The sequence below is a fragment of the Coregonus clupeaformis genome, unplaced genomic scaffold (assembly GCF_020615455.1).
Source record: "Coregonus clupeaformis isolate EN_2021a unplaced genomic scaffold, ASM2061545v1 scaf3535, whole genome shotgun sequence".
Taxonomy (NCBI): domain Eukaryota; kingdom Metazoa; phylum Chordata; class Actinopteri; order Salmoniformes; family Salmonidae; genus Coregonus; species Coregonus clupeaformis.
This window is the reverse complement of record NW_025536989.1, coordinates 1-27,835: the sequence shown is the minus strand read 5'-3', so window position 1 is coordinate 27,835 and position 27,835 is coordinate 1. Positions and strand designations below refer to the sequence as shown.

The 27,835-nt window shown below is 44.9% G+C and overlaps 1 protein-coding gene across 2 annotated transcripts in view; it reads left to right on the top strand.

The window, feature by feature from the left end:
* LOC123490211 (aryl hydrocarbon receptor-like) overlaps positions 1-12,884 on the top strand; it is a gene marked incomplete at its 5' end in the record, with an annotated part of 29,059 nt that extends 16,175 nt beyond the window's left edge. The window contains 4 exon segments of one of the 2 annotated variants that reach the window (XM_045220307.1): positions 5,124-5,265; positions 6,796-7,299; positions 8,240-9,518; positions 12,370-12,884. In XM_045220307.1, coding sequence (XP_045076242.1) covers positions 5,124-5,265; positions 6,796-7,299; positions 8,240-9,518; positions 12,370-12,537 — 2,093 coding nt within the window. 2 annotated transcript variants of the gene reach the window in all.
* Positions 12,885-27,835: the final 14,951 nt, after the last annotated feature.

Here is a 27,835-nt window from a genome sequence, read left to right as displayed (position 1 = left end):
ACACGTACACATGGATTTTGTGTTGTACATACATTTGAAGTCGTAAGTTTACATACACTTAGGTTGGAGTCATTAAAACCTGTTTTTCAACCACACCACACATTTCTTGTTAACAAACTATAGTTTTGACAAGTCGGTTAGGACATCTACTTGTGCATGACACAAGTACATTTTCCAACAATTGTTTACACAAGTACATTTTCCAACAATCCATGTGTACGTGTGTGTATAGAGCGTATGTTATCGTGTGTTTGTATGCATGTGTCTGTGTCTGTTTGCGTTGCTTCACAGTCCCCACTGTTCCATAAGGTGTATTTTTATCAGTTTTTTAAATCTAATTTTACTGCTTGCATGAGTTACTTGATGTGGAATAGAGTTCCATGTAGTCATGGCTCTATGTAGTACTGTGCCCCTCCCATAGTTTGTTCGGGACTCTGGTGGCATGTCTTGTGGGGTATTCACTGTATCACAATTCCAGTGTGTCAGAAGTTTACATACACTAAGTTGACTGTGCCTTTAAACAGCTTGGAAAATTCCAGAAAATGATGTCATGGCTTTAGAAGCTTCTGATAGAATAATTGACATCATTTGAGTCAATTGGAGGTGTACCAGTGGATGTATTTCAAGGCCTACCTTCAAACTCAGTGCCTCTTTACTTGACATCATGGGAAAATCAAAGCCAAGACCACAGAAAACAAATTGTAGACCTCCACAAGTCTGGTTCATCCTTGGGAGCAATTTCCAAACGCCTGAAGGTACCACGTTCATCTGTACAAACAATAGTACACAAGTATAAACACCATGGGACCACGCAGCCATCATACCGCTCAGGAAGGAGACACGTTCTATCTCCTAAAGATGAACGTACTTTGGTGCGAAAAGTGCAAATCAATCCAGAACAACAGCAAAGGACCTTGTGAAGATACTGGAGGAAACAGGTACAAAAGTATCTATATCCACCACAGTAAAAGGAGTCCTATATCGACATAACCTGAAAGGCCGCTCAGCAAGGAAGAAGCCACTGCTCCAAAACCGCCATAAAAAAGCCAGACTCCGTTTTTCAACTGCACATGGGGACAAAGATCGTACTTTTTGGAGAAATGTCCTCTGGTCTGATGAAACAAAAATATAACTGTTTGGCCATAATGAACATCGTTATGTTTGGAGGAAAAAGGGGGCTGCTTGCAAGCCGAAGAACACCATCCCAACCGTGACGCACGGGGGTGGCAGCATCATGCTGTGGGGGTGCTTTTCTGCAGGAGGGACTGGTGCACTTCACAAAATAGATGGCATCATGAGGAAGGAAATGTATGTGGATATATTGAAGCAACATATCAAGACATCAGTCAGGAAGTTAAAGCTTGGTCGCAAATGGGTCTTCCAAATGGACAATGACCCCAAGCATACTTCCAAAGTAGTAAGGACAACAAAGTCAAGGTATTGGAGTGGCCATCACAAAGCCCTGACCTCAATCCTATGGGCAGAACTGAAAAAGCGTGTGCGAGCAAGGAGGCCAACAAACCTGACTCAGTTACACCAGCTCTGTCAGGAGGAATGGGCCAAAATTCACCCAACTTATTGTGGGAAGTTTGTGGAAGGCTACCCAAAACGTTTCACCCAAGTTAAACAATTTAAAGGCAATGCTACCAAATACTAATTGAGTGTATGTAAACTTCTGACCCACTGGGAATGTGATGAAAGAAATAAAAGCTGAAATAAATCATTCTCTCTACTATTATTCGGACATTTCACATTCTTAAAATAAAGTGGTGATCCTAACTGACCTAAGACAGGGAATTTGTACTAGGATTAAATGTCAGGAATTGTGAAAAACTGAGTTTAAATGTATTTGGCTAAGGTGTATGTAAACTTCCGACTTCAACTGTATGTGGTAGTAGAGTAGGGGCCTGAGGGCACACAATTAATATGTTGTGAAATGTATTATAAAGTTTTAAAAAATTTGTAACTGCCTTAATTTTGGCGGAACCCAGGAAGAGTAGCTGCTGCCTTGGCAGCTAATGGGGATCCATAATAAATACAAATACAAATACAGTTCACTATGCATTGGGGCGGTTAGCGTTCTCCTGGCATCCGCCAAACCCAGATTCATCTGTTGCACTGCCAGCTGGTGAAGCGTGATTCATCACTCCAGAGAACGCGTTTCCACTGCTCCAAAGTCCAACGGCAGCAAGCTTAACAACACTCCAGACTAACAGTTATTGTGCTGACGTTGCTTCCAGAGGCAGTTTGGAAAAGTTTGGAACTCGGCAGTGAGTTGTTGCTCCTAGGCGTTTCCACTTCACAATAACAGCACTTACAGTTGACCGGGGCAGCTCTAGCAGGGCCGAAAATTGATAAACTGACTTGTTGGAAAGGTGGCATCCTATGACGGTGCCACGTTGAAAGTCACTGAGCTCTTCAGTATGGGCCATTCTACTGCTAATGTTTGTCTATGGAGATTGCATGGCGGTGTTTGATTTTATACACCTGTCAGCAATGGGTGTGGCTGAAATAGCCAAATCCACTAATTTGAAGGGGTGTCCACATACTTAGTGTATATTAGTACTACATAGAGCTATCTAATTATATTTCTGTGCAGTAAGCTAACTACATATGGGTTAGAAATATTATCTCAGTGGCAGACTGACACCCTCCTCTGTTGTTTGTTGAGAGAGAGAGAGAGAGAGAGAGAGAGAGAGAGGGAGCGAGAGAGAGAGAACACAATCGTTCAGCAGTAACAGTGTCCTACTTACAGTAGCATGTAAACACAATGACCCTGTTCTAACCATGGAACGTTCAGCATCACTACTCTCCATGCACTCCAGACTGCTCTTTACAGCTCAGTGGTTGATGGCAAATATAACTCCCCCATCTCTCTAAGTTTACAATATCACTTCCCCTTCCATCTCTCTGACTTTATAGTACATACCAAATCAAGCTTAAAGAAAAGCTTGAGAGCCATACTGGAGGGGACAATTTGCTTATTGAAAGTGTTAAAATACGCTAGTGAGCTCAAAGACAAGCATGATGTTATTCACATTATTGTTATTGGCCAATATCACCCCCAACTTTCTGACTCTGAGTTTAAACGCTAGAGTGGACAATTTGCCTAATGAAAGTGTTAAAATAAGCTAGTGAGCGCAAAGACAAGCATGATGTTATTAATATCAACAACAAAAATCCAGCATTCATTGTTGGACAGATAGTTATTTCAGGACAGTATATGCTGCCTTTTCAAACTATTGACTCTCAACCTTTCATTGCTTATAGAAAGTAGTCCAGGGTAGTAGGTTGGTGTCTCTAAAGAACGTGTTGGCAGAGCTTTGATTGGCAAACTGTCAGAGAGCTAGTGGAAGTCTCTGGTTGCATCCTAATAGTCTCTCCTTTCTCCCAAAGTGTACACTTGTTCACTTCCCTTCATGGATTTGAAAGGAAATGACTGGTATATGGAAACTCCCTCTAGCCCCTGCCAATACAAATCCAATGCTTTTACATTTGTAGAGAGTAGTGAACCAGTGCACACTTCTGTAGGGAGGAGGGATTATTGGGACAAACCCTATAGATGGGGTTGGTTGACAACGTCACAAAAATGATGCGCGCGCATCGATGTGGCCGGAAGCCATGTGTTTTTATGATTCTGATAGCTAGCAACAATGACTAAAAGCTGCCATGTGTGGAATCGTAGGTGGCTTGTTTCAGCTAGTTTTATCTTGTTGATACCATGTCTTGTTTTGAGGTGTTTTGACTGATTTCATGTCAATTCTAATACAGCAAACATTCGCTAGCTAGCTAATCAACAACTCTAACGATATATTTGACAGACAAGTGCTCATTGTGCAAATGAAACAAAATATAGTTTTTTGTTGTTGTTGTACTTTTACCCCTTTTTCTCCCCAATGTCATGATGTCCAATTGGTAGTTACAGTGTTGTCCCATCACTGCAACTCCCCTACGGACTCAGGAGAGGCGAAGGTCGAGAGCCATGCGTCCTCTGAAACACGACCCTGTCAAGCCGCACTGCTTCTTGACACACTGCTCGCTTAACACGGAAGCCAGCCGCACCAATGTGTCGGAGGAAACACCATCCAGCTGGCGACCGAAGTCAGCTTGCAGACGCCCGGCCCGCCACAAGGAGCCACTAGAGCGCGATGGGACAAGGAAATCCTGGCCGGCCAAACCCTCCCCTAACCCGGACGACACTGGGCCAATTGTGCGCCGCCTCATGGGTCTCCCGGTCATGGCCGGCTGTGACCGAACCCGGGTCTGTAGTGACGGCGATGCAGTGCCTTAGACCGCTGCGACACTCGGGAGATAACAAAATATAGTTTACATGTTGTCAGCAATTTAAGCCAACCCTGTCTGTTTTGCCCAGTAGTTGCGCACGCGTCAGTTTTGTTGCTAAACAACCACCCCATCTATGTGTCTCTGTGTGGCACATGGTTGGTTAGAGTGGAGAATATGTTTACACATAATCCAGATTATGGAGGAGATTGTGCAAAACCCAGAGCAGAGCAGAGTACCGGAGAGCAGAGCAGAGCGGTGAGGGGATAGGAAGGTGAACTGGGGCCACATATCCATATCAGGAATGGAATTAAGATCCAAAGTCCACCAGTGTCCACTGAAAGTGACCAAATAATAAGAGTTTCAGTAGCACTGCATGGGAACACATTGGGTGTAAATCTGCAGTGTCTGCAAATCGCTTTACTGCAAGCCTCTCTGTAAAACAATGGGTCTACAGTGCTTCACACCTGTGTCCATTCACCACAATGAACCTACTCCGGAAGGCTGCACAGCTGAGACGTGCTCTACGCCACAACACACTCAGCAAAGCTAACAATAGGCCAATTGGGAGAAGGATCAAGGAGTGTGTGTGTGTGTGTGTGTGTACATTTAGAGGTGATGGTGCCTGCGTGCATGGGGGCATGTACATTCGCATGTGTGCAAATAGCATATTTCTGCAGACTTGCTTTTGTAAGCCTACATGAGTGTGTAGGGGTTGGTTCCATGCATGGGTGCACATATGCACTGTGTTTCCTATGTGCATAATAGCCTATGTTCAGTTATGACCATACAGTCATTGGTTCTGACACATCCCCCTGACTCAGTGTCTTATGTGATTCCAGTGATCAAGACAGGAGAGAGTGGGCTGACGGTGTTCAGACTGCTCACTAAGGATAACCGCTGGAAGTGGGTCCAAGCCAACGCCAGGCTGGTCTACAAGAACGGCAAGCCTGACTACATTATCGCCACCCAGAGGCCCCTGGTGTAAGTGCAGCTTCAGCCTCTTCACCCCTCCAAACCCAATTACATTTGTTGAACACTTTCTGAGTGTTAAATCTAACACTAGAGTTGATTTGTCACTGGGGATTTTGCTTTGTCTGTTTGTATGAAGGATTTCAATGAGGTGAATGTAATATGTAATCCTATACAGTCAGAGCTGTTTAGTCCATAGTGTTAGGGACTTTAGTCCATATAGTCGTCCATAGTAGTCCCTAGTGTTCTGATAAACTCCTCCTCTTGTTCCCAGTGAGTAGGAAGGAGGACAATAGATTAGATTTCATCACATTAATATTACACTGTACACCAGGGGTTCCCAAACTTTTTTGGGCCGTGACCCCATTTTGTTATCTGAAAATTATCCATATGAGAAAAAAAAGATGTAATTAACAGCCAATGTTAACTTTTGTAATTGGAGCTATGGCAGTCCATTGCAAATTAGTCTGACATCATTTCTCTTATCTCACCACCACTAATGAGATGGGTTTGCTTGATGCATGTCGCATCGGCGCTTCTCAAAGTCAAGGGGCGTGGTCAGCAGTGAGCACTGCATCTCTCCTGTCACATCCAACCTGGATCGATATTTGTTTTTAATGCAGACGAGAGCACTGAATCAGTGTACCATGAGTTTTAATGCTCGGAGGGAGATGGCATTGTATTCCCTTAGAGTCAGGAACCAAAACTCCTCCATAGTGACCCGTGAATGCGTGATAGATGGAGCCCCATCTGTGCAAAAGCCCACCATTCGATCCCATGGATTATTTTTTATGTCAATATATCCATGCAGCTCACTGAACATCCCCTGTGCCATTTCATGCTTGGGAATCGTGAGACAGAACAAGATGTCCTCGTGAATAGCATCCCCCGCATGTAGGGAACAAAAGTCAATGCATTGGTATCTCGGTCCTCACAGCTGTCCATTTGGAGAGCATAAGGTGTGGAGTTTTTGAGTCGTTCAGTCAGAGTTTCCTCTTGATTGCTAGTTATAGCGTAAATTCTTAGTTTCACAGTGTTATCTGACAAAGGTATTGATGTGAGTTTCTGTGCTTCTGCCTCCCCACACATTGTTTTCACCATATCAATTGCGGCCGGTAATATCAAAGTCTATGCAATAGTGTGTGGTTTCATAGCGTAGTGCTTAGCCATTCACCGTGGGAATGATTCAAGTGCAACGGTCAAGAGCGGCCTTATCAAAGGGCGCTCTCTGGTTGAATTTTAACTTTTAAATTTGAATAATTTTCATTTAGATTTTTAAGGTTAAGCACATTACAATGATTTTGAGAGACAAAGACGATATTTTTTGGTGTGTGTGTTTTTTAAAACCAGGATTTTGGAAATTCTCCTGCGACCCCATTTTTAACCGCTGCTGTACACTGTTAAAATGAAGTGCTTTGTAACACTAAAACTAGTAGCAACTGAGCTGCCACCAACTTTAACGAGACGAAACCTTAACTTTGCTGGAGTTTTATCCTACTAAGAGTCTGTTCCGATTGATTCTCACCATCCTCTCGTTCCCAGGGAGGAGGAGGGAGGAGAGCACCTGAGGAAGCGTTCCATGCACCTCCCCTTCACCTTCGCCACGGGCGAGGCCCTTCTCTACCAGAGTAGCTACCCCATCCATGGCCTCACCGACTCACTCCAGGCTAAAGGCAAGACCAAGTCCAAGAAGGGCAAGCTGGACAAGAACTCGTCGAAGGATAACGGTGGACTGGACCCCAGCTCCCTGCTCGGGGCGCTGATGAGGCAGGATGAGTCTGTGTACGTGTGCCAACCAGCCGTCGAGCCCAAGATGTCCTTCCACAGTAGTCTGTTTAGTGAGCAAGACGAGGGGGAAGGGCAGAGCAGTGGAGGTTATAGCGGTGGCCCTCTGGCTGGGGGTGGGGGAGAGAGCTGGAGCACCGTGCCCAACAGGGTCACCACCACCTCCACTGGCCCCAACGGGGAGCCTCCGTCCAGCTTCGACCCGCTGCTCGCCACCCTGGACTCACTAGCTCTGGAGGGGGACGAGACATGCTCTAACAGGTGATTGTATATTTGTATATATTGTATATAATATTATATACAGTGGGGAGAACAAGTATTTGATACACTGCCGATTTTGCAGGTTTTCCTACTTACAAAGCATGTAGAGGTCTGTAATTTTTATCATAGGTACACTTCAACTGTGAGAGACGGAATCTAAAACAAAAATCCAGAAAATCACATTGTATGATTTTTAAGTAATTAATTTGCATTTTATTGCATGACATAAGTATTTGATACATCAGAAAAGCAGAACTTAATATTTGGTACAGAAACCTTTGTTTACAATTACAGAGATCATACGTTTCCTGTAGGTCACATTGTATGACAGTCCGTATTGCCCAGCGACAGCCCCGAAACCTGAAGGATCTGGAGAAGGTCTGTATGGAGGAGTGGGCCAAAATCCCTGCTGCAGTGTGTGCAAACCTGGTCAAGACCTACAGGAAACGTATGATCTCTGTAATTGCAAACAAAGGTTTCTGTACCAAATATTAAGTTCTGCTTTTCTGATGTATCAAATACTTATGTCATGCAATAAAATGCAAATTAATTACTTAAAAATCATACAATGTGATTTTCTGGATTTTTCTGGATTTTTGTTTTAGATTCCGTCTCTCACAGTTGAAGTGTACCTATGATAAAAATTACAGACCTCTACATGCTTTGTAAGTAGGAAAACCTGCAAAATCGGCAGTGTATCAAATACTTGTTCTCCCCACTGTATATTATAGGTATTTTCCAATTGAATTGAGTGTAAAGTGCCGTTAGACTGCCCAATGTACAGTCAGTCTTGCCCAAGCTTTCCATTATTTTGCCCTTCTAATAATAATGAGTTTTTAATTCCCAGTGTTTTTTTATGTATGCATTGTTGTACTCCCATGGCTGAGGCAACTCTATGTCTTTTTGAATTTGTCAAATAAAATAAATGTCTTCATTTCAGCGAGCTGTTCTCTGCTCTGGAGAACCTGGGTCTGAACGCGGAGGATCTGGAGCTGCTACTGCTAGATGAGAGGATGATCAGAGTGGAGATGGATCTAGACTACATCCCCTCGCTCAACGACCTGCTCACCAACAACGAGATCCTCTCCTACATCCACGACTCGCTGGAGAACAGGACAGAGGAGGGCCAGGGTGTGGACAGCCACGTGTCCATACCACAACCCTCACCCTCAACCACAACCCATCCCCCTGGCCCTATCCCTAATTATGCCCTTATCACTAACTCTCATACCCAAGCCACCCCCACTATGCATATCTCTACCCTCCACCCCCAGGCTACTAACCCTTCTGCCCCCCAACCTACGTTACCCGCTCAGCTACCCCCTCACAGACTACCAAAGCAGCCACCCATAGTGCAGCTCTCCCAGCAGATGCAGCAGCACCTCAACTTAGTAAAGCCCGTTCTGGTAAAATACCCCTGGCCCCCAACACAAACGGATGTCCCCACGCCAAGCCAGCCAGACACACTGCAGCACACAAACTCCCTAACCGTGGTCCATAATGGTCACTGGCTTCCCCAGCAGCAGCTTACGCATGCAGGGCTAGATGACCACTGCCACAGCCTTCACCCCCTGGTCAATGGTAAGACATCCCAGCTGGGGCCTCACGTGGCCGGGCAGCTCAAACACCACCAGCACCAGAACAACATCCATCAGAGCCAGCAGGAGTGGCAGCAGCAGAACCAGCACCTACAGGTCCAGCTTCAGTCTCAGTCTCAGTGCCATTTCAAACAGCAGAAGGCTAGTAGCTGCGGCAGTGCTACTCTCAACGGGGTGCACCCTGATCCCCATTGGCAGAGTTACGGCTACAACGACCAGTTGGGACTGACAACTAATGGAGCTAACGGAGCCTGCACCGTCTCCTACCCCAACGGGCACGGGGACACCCTCTCACACACTACAGGAGGGGAGGTCACTCACATGGATTACGGTATGGGTGATTCGACTACCGTGGGCCTGGTCATGAACAGGGGTACAGTAGGGGGCATAGATCACTACCAGGAACAAGGAGGGGTGACTGCTACCCCCTCAGACCATCTGGTGCATCACAAACAACATCATCCACAGGTCCCATCCACCTACTTCCCCCACCAGTGCCCCACCACACAGAACTCCTTAGATTACATCCTGGGACTATCACAGCCTCATCACACCATGCCTACTCTGGACGCCTATGGCATTTTGAACAGCCCCGCTTCCCAAGATGCCACTTGCTGCAAGGTAAGAAGAATAAAGTAAGATGCTCATAGATAGATAATAAACCTAATGTATTTTTCTTGTGTAATATTTGGTGAATTTCTGTGACTATGTTATTTGTCTTGTGTTGTGTTGTTTGTGGGACTGTCTTGTTAATGGTAATTGACAACCCAGTATTAGAAGCGCTATTTCTATGTCATGAAAGCGATGATTCTCTGTAAAGGCACTGATATAGCATGGGAAGCCCAGCCTCTGGCTTGTTTGGGCTGCTGCTTTATAGTTCAATGCAAGATATGTTGATGTGAACAGACATGCAATGTAAACAGATGAGTGGAGAGCAAGGGTCACGGCAGTGGAGAATCTATTAATGGAGAGGAAAGTAGGTCTCACATGGAGTAGTAGTCTCCACAGCCAAGCTTTGATCTGTCAACTGTTGAAATGATTCTGTCAACTTAAGCATCGATTGCAGTAGGAATACCTTCTCCTACCAGAGTTGTTTCCCTGCAGGCAGCACAACATGTGCTACTGCTAGCCTTGACCTAAATGCCTGGTCTGATCCTACTGCAATGTGATTGTGAAGAAAGCAGCTCTGGTCTGCAGGCCCACCTTACAATCTGTTCAAAGCTGATAATGTAAGCATGACTTCAGATCAGGACACTGACCCAGAAGTGAACTAGTGTAGGCGTGAGAGAGAACAGTAGGCTATTCCACTTCCATGGCTGCTGCTTCAGGGTTCTACATACGGTACAGTACAATACAGTTACAGTATATGTTGTGTTCAGTAATGTCGGGTTCTAGCTCAGTTGAGTATTGAATGATGTTGCTTTAAGAGTGTATCACATGCGGTGTGCGTGCACGGATGTGGGAGTGTCACACAAGTTTGTACTAGTTGATAACATGTTTAATTGCACAACAAGCCTCCGTACATTTGGCGACAAAGATGAGATTGGGACCCACGCGTGCCTGCGTGCATTTGTAACTGTATCCAGTACAGTAGTCAGGGAGGGTAACAAGGGGCCCAGTCAGTCAAAACAAGGCCTCAGGGCAAGAAAAACTGGACTATAGAACTCTGCTCATTAGTACAGTACGCAGTCCATTCTGCATGCTGGACACCATCTTTCTCTCCTTGTTGTTTCTTGTGCTGAATTGATGTTTCAAGATCCATGAAGGGTAACGAACGATAGAGTTGGTTGGTCTCTTTGTTGAGAGAGAGAGAGAGAGAGAGAGAGAGAGAGAGAGAGAGAGAGAGAGAGAGAGAGAGAGAGAGAGAGAGAGAGAGAGAGAGAGAGAGAGAGACAGAGAGAGAGAGAGAGAGACAGACAGAGAGAGAGAGAGAGAGAGAGAGAGAGAGAGAGAGACAGACAGAGATAGAGAGAGAAAGCGAAAGCGAGAAAAAGCCGATGGTGAGGAACGGTAATGAATAGAATAAGGTTCAGTCCCACAAATAACCAGACCGGCGGCCATTCATGCCTCCATCCCACTCCGCCTTTCCTGTGTTTTCCTTCAGGGTCAGCGACCACGCCTCAGAGGAACATAGAGCCAAGCTGGCCAGTCAAGCATGAGCTGTCCTGACCTACAATTTGCCCATCATCATTACCTAATACATACAGGCGCAGAAGAACGTGTGGAAGAGTTGTGTGTGTGTGTGCCTACATGCGTGGTGTGTCACATCCCACCACAGGTGGTGCTGTTTCCCCAGGGGGGGGGGGGGTGAGAGAATGAGAGATTAGTTGAGTTTGGCCTACCTTAACCTGGCTGGTTTTGTCCTGCTGCAGGTGCTCAGTGTCCTGCTGGCCTGCCCCTATGGGGGGCCTATATAAGGTGGCCCTATTAGGATTTCTACATGGATGATGCCTAGCTTATCCAGTTAGGGCCCACTAAGCAGGATTACAATTAGGCCGATGGTAGGAGCTGTCACAACAGACACTCTGTCCCCACACACACAGGGGATTCCTTCATACAGGGAAGCCACAAAGTACATACTCACACCTATGGAGCATAAAGACTGGATCTCAGTGCATGTACCAGTGCCAGTACTCAGTTGGTGTGGCGGATAAGCTACTTTTTCAATGAGCTATTGTAGTTAGCTTGTGTATTAGCAACTACTACAAGCTACAATTAGCTACTCTATCTTGTGTCTTACAGGCCCTGTCTGTGGGTGAGGTTTAGTCAGTAGCCTGGCCCTATAGTAATCCTACCCTGGTGCAGTACATGGCTTAGCTCCTTCTCCATGTGATGTAATGTGTTCTCTGCCCTGATGACTGCGGGCCCCCAGTCTACCCCACCCAGCCTCTGCTGTCCACTGCCAAGAGTGTGTGTGTGTGTGGGCACTCTGCTCCACTCTGCTCTCTGGCTGACCTGACCTGCAGTAGCCCTTTCCTGCAGTCAAATGACCTAGTGGCCTCATGTGTGGAATGTTATTCATATTTTTCATAATGAATAATGAATAAACAATATGTATTTACACAGAAAATCTGTTGTTTTTATGTCAAATGGTTTTGCTATATTTCAGTCTTCTGTGATGTATATAAAGTGTAATATTGGGATGCAAACTCAAAATGTAATACATCCAACTCTATATCTGACATGGTACAGGTGTCTTCTTTTGTTTAAGCCCATATCTATGTGTGTGAGGTGTATACTTTTGTTTCAAAGCAGATTTGTTTAAGACTGCCAATAATCACTCTGTGTGACTCTGATTTAGCCCAGTGCTGTAAAAGGTTAAGTGATTAGTGTTAATGACCTCACCACGCCATAGAACAGAGCCCAGTGTAGTGGTTATAGTTTGTTTGTTTTTGGGGGGGGAGAAGGGCGGGGTTGTGTTCTATCATATGCATACAGCTCTAATTATATTTGATTGTTGTTCTGTGTTTAGATGGAGAACGGCTGCATCCGCAACAACACCAAGGTGGCCTACACAGGGAGCTGTCTACTGCCCAATGTGAACGGCCAGACAGCCAGCGACAGTCTCCACCCCCACCCTGAAGCCCTACAGACCCTGCCCACCCTCCTGGACCTACAGACTACTGGGTTCTACCTCTGAGAGGGGGAGCAGGGGTGGGTGAGGAGGGGGTGTCAGGGCAAAGAGAAACCACGGGACCATTTTGTCAGGACAAGAGAGGGGGGGGGGCATAAAAAAATAAACAGAGCGAAGAGGAGGAGAAGCAGAAGAAGAATTCAAGTGAACTGTGGTTGTTACGACTTTGTTTTCTATGTAACATTCTCTCCATTTCATTTGTGTATGACGGACTCAGTACTCAGTGAAAGAGCTCAGGATAGTGTCTCTCTGCACTCTCTGACAGTAGTTCCCCCACTGGCACACAGCTCAGTGGAAACTAAATGCATCTTCTCATGTTGTTGCACATTTTTTATGAAGGCTATGGTTGGTTGAGAGAGAGCGCCAATTTCTTCACTACTGTGAATCTCATTGTTTTTCTTTATGGGTGTACAAAATACTGTTTCGGTCAAAGACTTGTTTTACGTCTGTCATAGCTACAGTACTGCATTTCAATACAGTATAACTTGTTAAAGGAGAGATAGTGAATGTGGGTATTGAAAGGATGGAGAAGGATTGATATGGAGATTAATATTAATATTCATTATGAAGAACAATGAGACATTGATTGATTGATTGATTGATTAGGACCAGGACATCTGGACTTATTGTGAGGTAGATTACAAATGTTCTATGTTTTGTTGTGTCATCTGCAGATGAAGAGGAATTGATTCAGGCCTATCATTTTGGTTTTGGTGATCTACGTGTTGATAAAATAGTATTTAGGTTGTCCTCTTACATGTTATTGATATTGAATATGTGAAACAGATCCCATATTATGGTCAAATGGTATCTAAATATGAAGAGGGAGAGCAGATCGGAGGAAGGGATGACCGTTTTGGTGTTTGTTTGTTTTCATGCTGCATTTTAACCTGCAAGAAGTTTACATTTACATTTACGTCATTTAGCAGACGCTCTTATCCAGAGCGACTTACAGTTAATGAGTGCATACATTTTTCAACATTGTACAATGATGTTGTGCATTTATTTAAATGGCACTCAAATCAACCTAAGCATTTTTTCTTGACCGGCTACAGTGTGGAATCACTCATTCAATTAAGTTCCAGAATACAGCAGTAGATAGCATGAATTCACTAAATTCAGGAAGTAAACAAACAAATTCCAGATCCATCATTCCTCATTGAAAAGCATTGAGAAAAATGTACATTTAAGTTTAGATTATTTCCTGAATTGAAATGGAATTGAGCTAAACAAACTTTATTCGCTGCTCGATGCTAAGAGGCAGAGGAATGGGAGCAGCGGTGCCTGACGTGACGAGAAAGGTTGTTTCAATGGGCCTTCTCTCTTACAGGGCCCCAAGTGATTCCACCATGGTCATCTATCACAGTGGTTCTCAAACCTCGACTCGGGACCCCCAGAAGAATCACAATACTGTTGTAGCCCTGAACTAGCTCACCTGGTTCACTTAGTCAAGAGCTTGATGCTTAGTTGACAAGTTGAATCAGCTGTGCTAGCTCTAGAATAGATCAAATGCATGGAACAGCTGCGGGTCCCCAGGAGAGGTTTGAGAACCACTGATCTATCGCACTGAAAACATATTCAATGATCATACTCAGACTCATGAGCATTGATACGAAAACCAAATGAGAGGACAAGTCGTTTAAAGAGATTCTGTATTGGAAAGTTCCAATGTTGAATGTGTTGTGTATATTGTAAAAGAGTTGTAAAAATATCTTATTACAGTATTTCGTTATAAAAGGTTCTGAAAAATACATTTTATTAATATTGGTAGTGTTAGAATTTGGTTACGTCCTAAATGGAACCCAATTCCCTATATAGTGCAATACTTTTAACCAGAGCCCTGGTCAAAGTAGTGCACTATATAGGGAATAGATTGCCATTTGGGATGCATCTTATTACATAAATGTCACAAACAAACGCATTTACAGACTTGCCTCTCTCTTTATATTTGTTTGTTTGTCTTTTTTTGTATACAGACATTTCTTATATGAAATAGATTTATTGAAATCAACCATGAGATATATGTAAAAATAAAAAAGCAAGGTGACAATCAATTACAAAAAAAAACTGCTTTAAAAAAAACTGTTGTGTAAATAGTTCAAGGTAATTTTGATGACATTTGTTGCAAGCACTACTTTAAAAGCACTGCTCCTTACAAGCAAATTTTCTCTAGCACAAAAGGTGGGCTTGTAGAAAATAGTTTTGGACTCTATTATATGACTTCAGTACCTACAGTTCTGTGTTTTATTTCAAAGTCATGTTTGGATAACTTTTTGTGACTTTTACTCAAAAGAATATGGTGCCATAGTGGTGACATACTGGAGACTCACATCAAAACATTTTATGTTTAAAAATACAGTTGTGTCATTGTCCTTTTTCTTTATCACGTTGAATTTATTTTGCTATTCTAACACACTCAAAGTTATTGTCGATGTAAAAAATTAATAAAAGCAGTTCAAATGTTAAAATATACTATTTGATCTTGGAAATAAAGGATTTGTGCAATCACAGTTCATCTTAATCATAGTATGTTATTATTTTGTGTCTCTTTGAAAAGTGTTAATTTAACATTTTATTTCTGATTGGTTCTGTAATGTACACACTGTGGGTGTTACACAGCACATTTTCAATTGTGATTTTATGTTCTAATACGAAGGTCCATAATTTCTTAACCCACAAGTCTCACAGCTCACTTGTGTGCCTATACAGTAGGATCATTAAAGGCAATGGCTGCTGTGCAGTCTGGACAGTAGGAGGCTCTTTTAGGTGTTAGACAGACAGTTCTAAGACAGACAGATAGACCTTTAGGGAACAGACAGACATTGAGGGGACAGGCAGACATTTAGGGGACAAACCAAGGCACCAGGGTTCCAGTCTGGAAGCATGCTTTCAAATTCCCAGAGGACAGCTTTGGTATTGCAGTTCAACTGAAGTACGGCCCAGAAAGACGGCCCCATAGAGAAGTCAAATTCGAAAATTCATAATAAGACACTTTAGTCATCACCTTTGTGCACAGTCAATCCATTGAATTATTCAAATAATAGTTGCTGAGGCCGATCTTTTTTTTCTATCACTCAGCCGAAGATATTAACATTTTATATTCATGCTCTGATGTCATGAGCCCAGCTGGCAGAGTTCCCGGAGCATGTTCGCACGATACTGCTGTCTGACCAGTGCTAGTTCTCAGGCATTTTAGTCCCGGTAAAAAAGATGTCAACAACCACGAAACGGCATATGCGAACGTGAGTAGATTACGTTGAAAACAACAGGCGTCCATCTTGGACGCTGTCTCCAGTTCTTCTATACCTAAGTGGGACAGACAGATGTTTGAGGAGACAGACAGACTTGTCCTGGGGACTGGAGTGACGCACGCTATGCACCACCCAACCAGGAAGTGAGACAGTCTCTCTGAGAGTGCTTTTATCTCCATCCTCATTGATCGTTTCTCTCCATCCATCCCCCCTTCATCCCCTGGACAATCTCTCCCTTTTTGCACAATGGCAATGTGTGAACACTCACCCAGGAGCAAGCAAACAAACATATATTGATATCACAGTCACCCTCGCTGGAGACTAGAATAACTACACCTACCGACAGAGGGGACACACACTGACAAGCATCCATCTTCTTTCTGCCTGTCTGACTGACTTCCCGTCCAGGAAACTAGCACGCCATTCTCTCCATCACTTCCTATCTCCTTTCTGTCTCTCTCTTATATGTCTTCTAAATGTGGATCATGGGTCGTGTTCAGTACGAACGAAATGGGAGAACATATTTTGAAACTGAGTGAGGTAGACCTGAATTTCTGTTGCAAACCCTCTTGGTACGCTTTGCCCTACTGAAGACAATGGACCATAATAGGTGTTGGTTGGTGGAGACTGGAGAGAGACCCTCTGTGGCGTAGCTAGACAGTCCAGAGTCCAGATAGAAACAGCCCCCTGCCTCGTCAATCTAATGCCTGCCAAGTTACAAACAATCTCTGTCTAATGAAGTGTGACAGCCTGACAAATGTTATTGAATAGAAATGCAAAGGGCTATTTTTGAATGTTCACAAAAAATCTTAGTCAAACCATCTTGGGAGCATTCATTCAGGAATATGTGTGTGTGTGTGTGTGTGTGTGGGGGGGGTAAATCTTTCACTGGGGGACTTTTACATACAGTATTATCTTGGAAGGAGTTCATGTTTTACAAAGCTTAGAAATGGATGTAATAATAACATGGTTTTATTCCCCGACAGCACATATCCTGTACATGTTTATCTACTTTAGAATGATGGGGAGAGTGTTCAGAAACCAAAGAGAAACACAATGCCCAATGACAGATGTGCAGGGTCACCCAAGCCAACCAATCCCTCCGGTCTGCCTCTGCCTCCCTCACTAGCTGTTTTCATCTTTAATGACCCACATGAAATCATTTATGAGAGCTTTTCTTCTCCTTTGATTTCCTCAGTTAGCCATGCATGTTGTAACATTATCAACAGGAGGAAGCAGCGTTAGCCCCTAAGTCTCCTCCAGTGTTTTCCAGTATGTCACACTCCATTCCACGGGGGAATGTTTTTATGGTGCGGATGGAGCTCATATATATGGAAGGCAGTTGCTGGGGTATAGGAGGAGAACGGATTGTGTGTGTTCATGTGCTGGTCATTGAGATGATCCCTCTCTACACGATACCTAGCCCCAATGTGAACAGTGAACACAGAGGTGTTCCAAATAGCACCCTATTCCCTACAAAGTGCACTACTTTTGACCAGAGCCCTATGGTCCCTGGTCAAATGTAGTACTCTACATAGGAAGCCATTTGGGACGCAACCGCGGTGCACAACATTATATGCATTATAGATTCACCATCAACCCTGGAACTGAACCACTGAGCACTTTCCCCTTAGGTCGCGACAACTTACTCCTCAATTAAGAAGCTTTCCGGTTATATGTCACCACAGCAGTCTACACATGGGCTAATCTCCTAGTGTATAGAAAGGATATGAAATATTCAATGGTTGCTCCATGCCATTCAGGGCATGCCATTTCCTTAATTGCAAATATAGGTTCTGTACCTATGCTTTGCGAGCAGCAATCTTGAGAGAGAGAGAGTGGTGACCTGGTTTTTGAGTGCCCTGGTGACAGTAATACTTACATTTTACATAACATTTTAGTCATTTAGCAGATGCTCTTATCCAGAGCGACTTACAGGAGCAATTAGGGTTAAGTGCCTTGCTCAAGAGCACATCAACAGATGGTCCAACGCTCTTAATCACGAGGCTACCTGCCGCCCTACTTGAATACAATACAATACAATACAATACGCCAATACTTGACTACAGACAATCAAGGAGAACTGCAGGTTAGGACTGAGAGGGCCTTAGATATACTGCAGTAATTTTTTCCGAAAGAAAGGGTTGAGTTTTATCTTGGTTTTAAGTATAGTGGTTTGTCTGTGCATGAACATGCCATTCAACTTTATCATTGAGTCTTGCATTGTGTCCTTGAGTATCCTCCCTCCTCTGTCCACTCCAGGGACTCTGAGTGCTTTATAGATCACTTTCTGTGTTGTTTCTTCTCTTTTCTATTTTTTTTGTCTTGTGGGCACTTGACCCAAGAAGAGTGTTGCTGCTGGAGACACAGATCTCTCCATCGACCCCTCCCTACCTCCATCCCTCCGTCCCTCCATACATCCTTCCCTGCTAGTCCCCCGTCGTTCATCCCCCCATCCCCCAGGTCCCCCCACCACCCCATGGGCTGTCAATGCACATTACCTCCAGCTTGTTGCACACACTACCCTTTCTCTCTCCTCTTCATAGCAACATTGATTTTTGTTGGGGTTATATATATATTTTAAGACTATTTTTACTCTTTTTAACTCTACTGAAAAATCGTAGCGTTGAAACAATGATATTCCAAGAACTTAAAGAAGTTTGAACCCTTTTGGCGTCTGACTGTGACTCAATTCTGTAGCGGGGAAGTGTGGTGGAGGCAGAGTTGAAGGGGATTTCTCTCTCTCTCTCTCTGTGTGTGCTTTTCAACTGTAGTGTACAGCACCAATAGCCTGAAGCCACAGCAGTAGTTATTGTATATATGCTGACCCAGTACTTAGAAACAACATCACATCAACAGCAGTCACAAGCCAGCGTTCCATGTTATGTTTCCTCTAATGGAATGTGCTTGCACTAACACAAAGAACATAAAAACAGAAGACTCGTGCACCAAGACGCTTGACCTCTCTTAGCTTCAGAAGGCTGTACATAAGGTTGTATGCTCTTAACATAATATCAAATCCCTTTAGCTCAACAAGCCAAAGCGTAAAACAGACATGGGTTCGCCACACCTCCACATGTAGAAGAGGGATCTGTCATGAAGGTTTAAAGAAGAGGCATGGCCAGTGTGGGAAGAGAGGGAAGAGAGGGAGGGAAGAAGGAAAGCTCTTATGGACTTCCCCTCCCAGGCATGATGCACCCCTTGGAGTATACAGACTAACCTAGATCCTGAGATCCCCCCTGAGAGGTGTGGAGCACAGTGGAGCTAGCCTGCCATCTAGACTGCTGCTAATGCAGTAGACAGACACCCTTAAAATGAATATTTGTCATCCATGTGTTTTCCATTTTGCAATTGCGATTGAAAATGAATGAAAAAAAAACAGACCAATTTAGTTATGGAGAAATTACTTTAAAGTGAACTTTTGTCTCCAGTGGAAAAGGTCCAGTAATATTTTCATCAAATAGTCTTGAAAATTCAGAAACACAGTCTTGGTAACTGAAGAGCTCTAGACAGGCAGGAACCAGGACGGTCCAGAGCCATATATTTATTTGTTCTAAATATATGCCTCTAGGATGGTCCATTTGCTGGCTGTGTGGGAGAGAAGGTCAGGAATTATCCGGTGGCCAACTGAAAGCTTGCACTTAGTGTCTAGTGGGCCCACGGGGGTTGGGGTGGTGGGTGGTTGCCAAGGGAGTATGAATTGGTCATCAGTCAGCTAGCGTCCACCAAGCCAGTTGGACGCCCATTCTCCTGACCTTGTACTAGCTCCTCTGTGTGTAGACTTCAGCAGCACTCAATACTCTGCTATACTGTAGGGACGGCATTTCAATGTCGTATGTAGAGAGACCAAGTAATGGTTTCACAGAATGTGCTAAACATAAATGGAAATATACATTAAGACAGATCACACAGTTGTAGATTTTCAATAGCAGCTTCAATGATGTGTAGAACAGACCTAAAATGAACTCATGCATATTGTGCCAAATGTTACTTGGGCTATGTAATGTCCATGATGCAGTACAGCCAATGAACTAATGGCTCACAGTCAGCATATACAGTGAGCTCCAAAGGTATTGGGACAGTGACACAAATATCATACCCCCAAGACATGCTAACCTCTCACCATTCAAATAACAGGGGAGGTTAGTATTTTTGGGGGGGTTATAATATTTGTGCGACTGTAACTTTCTTACTCATTATTCACGATTCATTCAGGATTATCCGTAATCATGATAGCATCCACATTAACGTAGACGTGTTTAGAAACATATTCTATTCATATTTACAATAAAAGTGACTCTAAAATGACAAGTGAATTTGTCCCAATACTTTTGGTCCCCTAAAATGGGGGGACTATGTACAAAAAGTGGTGTAATTTCTAAATGGTTCACCCGATATGGATGAAGATACAGCCAAATTAAAGCGGACAGTCTGCACTTTAACCTCATTGTATCATTTCAAATCCAACGTGAGGGAGTACAGAGCCAAAACAACACAAAACGTATCACAGTCCCAATACTTTTGGAGCTCACTGTAGTAGCAAATTACACAGTCATAAATAATTATTTGACCCCTTTCTTTATGTTAGAAATGATGGTTTAAAAGAAATGCCTTTCGTGAACTATCACTCACGCTTGACTCTTTTCTCTCTTACTAGCTCTGACTTTGCTGATAACTACGTTATTGAGGAAAAAGGTACTTACTACGACTGTGATATGTGGTTGTCCCACTTAGCTATCTTAAGATGAATGCACTAACTGGAAGTCGCTCTGGATAAGTGTGTCTACTAAATGACTCAAATGTAAATGTCACTCTTCATCCTCTGCATCCTCCTCATCCGATGGGAACAGCCTAATGCGATGTGAGGCCTCAGGATACAGAGTGACATCACTCAACAACTTCACTTCCTGTGGCATCTTAATAAAGTCATGCAATACATTATTATCATTAGGAAGCAGGAAGTCATCCAACCAGCCGAGGGGCTCTGCAGTATTTGGATGTGTCATCAGCTAATACAATGTTATTCCTCCCAGCAGGGGGGTGTCCCAGCCCTGCCACCATCCACTCAATGAGTTAGCACATCCAGGGGGCACCTCCAGCAAATGGAGGCTGTGCCAATAATAACCCTGGCTCACTCTCCAGCCAGCCAGCAGCCAGCCTAGTGCTTTAAATAGACACAGATCAAATTGGCCGTTTTTTTCTCTGCAAAAGTCAGTGAGGCCTTTCTCTGTTAAACCTGGAAGCCCAATGTACTGTAGGTAAGTAACCAACAGGATATAGAGAGATGACTTCTTGGTAGAGAAGGTATAGACTGTAGAGATCTTCTGCTGCTGGGGTTAACTCTTAGCACCTCACCTCTGTGGCCCAGGTGTAGTGACAGTCTGTCAGATGTTTTCTCTGTCACAGCTCTGTTCCCTGCAGTTCAGCGAGAGACCAGCGGCAGTACTCTGAGGGCTGTTGGTTGAGGGAGAAGGATGGTTTCTAGTGGACAAAACAGAGACCCCACAGATCAACCTGACCCAGCATCATGGAACCTTGCTAGAGTAGATGCTGTATTGGATGTCCCTGGCTTGACACACAATGGTTGTATCCCAAATGACACCCTATTCCCTTTATAGTTCTTTTGACCAGGGCCCCGGGGGTCATTTGGGATGCAAACCATGGGACCTGACCTCATACTCTCACATATATCAATAAGAAATAACATTGATTCAAGTTACATATGGGAGCCAACAGGGAAACTAGCCTAAGCCTATGCCCAATTGCCCACATACATACTGTACACATTGTGAACAGTCCACTGTTTGTCCATTGGACAATAGGAGACATTCCTTCTGCCTTTGTATAATGCGTCAGTGAGCATATTTTGCAGTATGGTTTAACTTATAACCTTCTCTGGCAGTTTGTTATGGGTGACTCAAAGCAGCGGGCAACCATTAGCTTGTCTTTTGTGTCAATATGCCACAACAGGTTTTGATCAGTTGCTCAGTTGGTGAGCCCCAGTGGATGTGGTGGGAGGCAGCCGGGTACAGGAGGAAACATGAAATATTCATTATGTGGAACTAACCAGGGTTGGGGGTCAATTCAAATAGAAAGCAGTCAATTCAAGAACTACAATTTCAATTTTAAAAAAGGGAAAAGGAACATCTATTTTCAATTACTTCTCATTAGCTGAAAATGAGAAGGTATTTATGTCAATGGTTTTTCAATTTCTAGAGTTTAAATTTAAATTTGAATTGACTGATCATTCGAATTGACCCCTACGCTGATGTGGAACTAATTGGAACCTGGAAATCAGTGCAACAGTTGCAATTCCCCTACTGGTGCAAGATAGGTTTTCCCCTCATTGTTTCAGCCCCAGATGAACAGCACACCGTGGATGAGACAAGACACATGCTTGGGGTCCTCTGAGATCTTCTCTGTGCAGAGATTTTGACATAAGCAATCAACTCTGTGTACTTCCACTCATGGTGAAATCGTTTGTAAATGTAGCTTATTGTAATCTTTTTTCTTTGTACAGATAGGGTATCCTGACCCAACGAAGCCATCAGCATCTTCATGGACTATAATCAAATGTCAAAACACCCCAACCACCCAAGCCATAGACTATTTTCTCTGCTGCCGCATGGCAAGAGGTACCGGTGCATCAAGTCTGACACCAACAGGCTATTGAACAGCTTCTATCCCCAAGCAATACGACTGATAAATAGCTAACAAAATAACAACAAGGACCGATTTACCTTGTATCTTTATTTACCCTTTATTTCAGTATTTGCGCTGTCTCTATGCACACGCACAGGGCCCTACACATTCACACACACTGTCACTCCAACACACACACAAACACTCACTCCATAATTTCCTTACTCACACATAAAATGCACATACATTTATACTGACACACCCGCACAACCACTCACATGCAAGCTGCTGCTGCTCTGTTTATCTTTTATCCTGTTGCCTAGTCACCTTATCCCTGCACATGGAACAGACTTTTTAAATATTTCCTGTATATAGTATGCTTACTTACTTACTTGTGTATTTCATATTTCTTATTCTTATTTCTCTTGTGTTTTTTTCTAGTAATACTGTCACACTCTGGCTCCGGGACTTTGTATTTGAGCCAGGGTGTATTCGTTTTGTTGGGTTTGGTTTGGTTATGTTGGGTATTTGGGTGTGCTTGGTTTTGGTTGTTCTTGTTAGTCATATGACTCCCAATCGGAGGTAACGAGTGTCAGCTGTCGGCTCGTTATCTCTGATTGGGAGCCATATTTAAACTGTGTGTTTTCACCTTGTGTTTGTGGGTTTTTGTTCCGTTATCAGTCAGTGTTACTGTGGACTTCACTAGTCGTGTTTCTTGTTTTGTCGTGCTTTAACTAAATAAAGTACCATGTTCGTTTCACACGCTGCGCCTTGGTCCGCTTCTCATAACGACCGTGACAGAAAAACCCACCAATCTAGGACCAAGCGGCGTGTCAAGCGGCAACAGGACCCACATACACAGGATTCATGGACGCCTATAAAGGATTCATGGACATGGGAGGAGATACTGGATGGAAAGGGTCCTTGGGCACAACCGGGAGAATATCGCCGTCCTCGTGAAGAGCTGGAGGCAGCTAAAGCCGAGAGGAGGCGATATGAGGAGGCAGCACGGAGGCAAGACTGGAAGCCCGAGAGTACTACCCAAAAATTTCTTGGGGGGGGGCTTAAAGGGAGTGTGGCGAAGTCAGGTAGGAGACCTGCGCCTACTCCCTGTACTTACCGTGGAGAGCGAGAGTACGGGCAGACACCGTGTTACGCAGTAGAGCGCATGGTGTCTCCTGTACGCGTGCATAGCCCGGTTCGGTACATTCCAGCTCCACGTATCGGCCGGGCTAGATTGAGCGTTGAGCCGGATGTCATGAAGCCGGCCCCACGCATCCGGCCACCAGTGCGTCTCCTCGGGCCGGCTTACATGGCACCAGCCTTACGCATGGTGTCCCCGGTTCGCCCATAGCCCGGTGCGGGTTATTCCACCTCCCCGTACTGGTCGGGCGACGGGGGAGCATACAACCAGGTAAGGTTGGGCAGGCTCAGTGCTCAAGGGAGCCAGTAAGCCTGCACGGTCCGGTATTTCCGGCGCCACCTCCCCGCTCCAGCCCAGTACCACCAGTGCCTACACCACGCACCAAGCCTCCTGTGTGTCCCCAGAGTCCTGTGCGTCCTGTTCCTGCTCCCCGCACTAGCCCTGAGATGCGTGTCCTCAGCCCCGGTACCTCCAGTTCCGGCACCACGCATCCGGCCACCAGTGCGTCTCAGCCGGCCAGAGTCTGCCGTCTGCCCAACGGGCGCCTGAACTGCCCGTCTGCCCAACGGCGCCTGAACTGCCCGTCTGCCCAACGGCGCCTGAACTGCCCGTCTGCCAAGCGCTGCATAAGCCGCCCGTCTGTACTGAGCCTGCAAAGCCGCCCCGTCTGCCATGAGCCTTCAGAGCCGTCCGCTAGACCGGGAGCCGCTAGAGCCTTCCGCCAGACAGGAGCCGCTAGAGCCTTCCGCCAGACAGGAGCAGCCGAAGCCTTCCGCCAGACAGGAGCAGCCAGAGCCTTCCGCCAGACAGGATCAGCCAGAGCCTTCCGCCAGACAGGATCAGCCAGAGCCTTCCGCCAGACAGGATCAGCCAGAGCCTTCCGCCAGACAGGATCAGCCAGAGCCTTCCGCCAGCCATGAGCAGCCAGATCCGTCAGCCAGCCACGAGCAGCCAGATCCGTCAGCCAGCCACGAGCAGCCAGATCCGTCAGCCAGCCACGAGCAGCCAGATCCGTCAGCCAGCCACGAGCAGCCAGATCCGTCAGCCAGCCACGAGCAGCCAGATCCGTCAGCCAGCCATGAGCCGTCCAGCCAGGATCCGCCAGAGCCGTCCAGCCAGGATCCGCCAGCCAGCCAGGATCCGCCAGAGCCAGCCAGCCAGGATCCGCCATTCAGTCCGGTGCTGCCCCTTAGTCCGGTGCTGCCCCTTATCCTGGTGCTGCCCCTTATCCTGGTGCTGCCCCTTAGTCCGGTGCTGCCTCTTAGTCCGGTGCTGCCCCTTAATCCAGTGGGGTTAAATTGGAGGGTGGTCATTGGGAGGAGGCTACGTAAGCGGGTAGTGACTATGGTGGGGTGGGGACCACGACCTGTGCCAGAGCCGCCACCGTGGACAGACGCCCTCCCAGACCCTCCCCTAGACTTTATGCTGGTGCGCCCGGAGTTCGCACCTTAAGGGGGGGGTTATGTCACACTCTGGCTCCGGGACTTTGTATTTGAGCCAGGGTGTATTCGTTTTGTTGGGTTTGGTTTGGTTATGTTGGGTATTTGGGTGTGCTTGGTTTTGGTTGTTCTTGTTAGTCATATGACTCCCAATCGGAGGTAACGAGTGTCAGCTGTCGGCTCGTTATCTCTGATTGGGAGCCATATTTAAACTGTGTGTTTTCACCTTGTGTTTGTGGGTTTTTGTTCCGTTATCAGTCAGTGTTACTGTGGACTTCACTAGTCGTGTTTCTTGTTTTGTCGTGCTTTAACTAAATAAAGTACCATGTTCGTTTCACACGCTGCGCCTTGGTCCGCTTCTCATAACGACCGTGACAAATACATTGTTATTGATTAATGCATTGTTGGTTTTTGAGCTTTGCTAGAAAGGCATTTCACTGTATTTGTGCATGTAACATTAAAACTTGAAACTTGTAAATATTATTTGCTGTCAAAGAGCAAGATTTGCAAGATTTGCTGCCCTGAAAGATGAGATGCTGAGATGGAGAGTTTGTCTATCCCAACCCTGCTCTGTTGTTTTGCCTCATAATGGAACTGACCCAGACATGTAACGCTTGCTGATTGGTAGACCGCCAAAACAAAACATAAACAAAGAAAGAAAGGAGGAAGAAACACCGCCCACTCATAATATTTTGACAGGGCTTCTCCATGTTAACAACTCACTGAGCTCACTCTAGTTTTGTCCTGGGGCTGAGGACAGTGCACAGGAGAAGCACTGTGGCCTCTGATGTAAGGCCCCCCCAACCCTGTGTGTGCGTGTGTCTGTGCATGTGCGTTTGCGTGTGCATGTGTGAGTACCATCTGCTACATGCCAAGCGGAGAGCTTAGAGATTTGTCTTCAATGTCATATTCACACAGTGGAAGATAAACTGCACAATTGGGTTTTGATAACTGGTCGTGAGATTTGCTAGCAACAACATTGAGTCACCATCAGTCGATTCTTGTAAACATTTTAATTCTGAAAACGCTTACCATATGTTTGTCCTGTCCTTCCATGGGGTGCTGAAATTCAAACTTTTAATAAAAACTTTTATCAAATACAACCATCGACCTTTCTTCATTTGTGTTGCTCGAACTGCGTAATCTGAGATTCAATTGGCACATTCACATTCGCACTGAGTTTAGTCGGTGGTTGTATTCACTAAACTTTTTTCAGCACCCCGTGGAAGGACTGCAGTTGTACAGGACAAACATACAGTGGGGAAAAAAGTATTTAGTCAGCCACCAATTGTGCAAGTTCTCCCACTTAAAAAGATGAGAGAGGCCTGTAATTTTCATCATAGGTACACGTCAACTATGACAGACAAATGAGATTTTTTTTTACAGAAAATCACATTGTAGGATTTTTAATGAATTTATTTGCAAATTATGGTGGAAAATAAGTATTTGGTCAATAACAAAAGTTTCTCAATACTTTGTTATATACCCTTTGTTGGCAATGACACAGGTCAAACATTTTCTGTAAGTCTTCACAAGGTTTTCACACACTGTTGCTGGTATTTTGGCCCATTCCTCCATGCAGATCTCCTCTAGAGCAGTGATGTTTTGGGGCTGTCGCTGGGCAACACGGACTTTCAACTCCCTCCAAAGATGTTCTATGGGGTTGAGATCTGGAGACTGGCTAGGCCACACCAGGACCTTGAAATGCTTCTTACGAAGCCACTCTTTCGTTGCCCGGGCGGTGTGTTTGGGATCATTGTCATGCTGAAAGACCCAGCCACGTTTCATCTTCAATGCCCTTGCTGATGGAAGGAGGTTTTCACTCAAAATCTCACGATACATGGCCCCATTCATTCTTTCCTTTACACGCATCAGTCGTCCTGGTCCCTTTGCAGAAAAACAGCCCCAAAACATGATGTTTCCACCCCCATGCTTCACAGTAGGTATGGTGTTCTTTGGATGCAACTCAGCATTCTTTGTCCTCCAAACACGACGAGTTGAGTTTTTACCAAAAAGTTATATTTCAGTTTCATCTGACCATATAACATTCTCCCAATCCTCTTCTGGATCATCCAAATGCACTCTAGCAAACTTCAGACGGGCCTGGACATGTACTGGCTTAAGCAGGGGGACACGTCTGGCACTGCAGGATTTGTGTTGATGGTAGGCTTTGTTACTTTGGTCCCAGCTCTCTGCAGGTCATTCACTAGGTCCCCCCGTGTGGTTCTGGGATTTTTGCTCACCGTTCTTGTGATCATTTTGACCCCATAGGGTGAGATCTTGCGTGGAGCCCCAGATCGAGGGAGATTATCAGTGGTCTTGCATGTCTTCCATTTCCTAATAATTGCTCCCACAGTTGATTTATTCAAACCAAGCTGCTTACCTATTGCAGATTCAGTCTTCTCAGCCTGGTGCAGGTCTACAATTTTGTTTCTGGTGTCCTTTGACAGCTCTTTGGTCTTGGCCATAGTGGAGTTTGGAGTGTGACTGTTTGAGGTTGTGGACAGGTGTCTTTTATACTGATAACAAGTTCAAACAGGTGCCATTAATACAGGTAACGAGTGGAGGACAGAGGAGCCTCTTAAAGAAGAAGTTACAGGTCTGTGAGAGCCAGAAATCTTGCTTGTTTGTAGGTGACCAAATACTTATTTTCCACCATAATTTGCAAATAAATTCATTAAAAATTCCACAATGTGATTTTCTGGATTCTTTTTTCTCAATTTGTCTGTCATAGTTGACGTGTACGTATGATGAAAATTACAGGCCTCTCTCATCTTTTTAAGTGGGAGAACTTGCACAATTGGTGGCTGACTAAATACTTTCTCCCC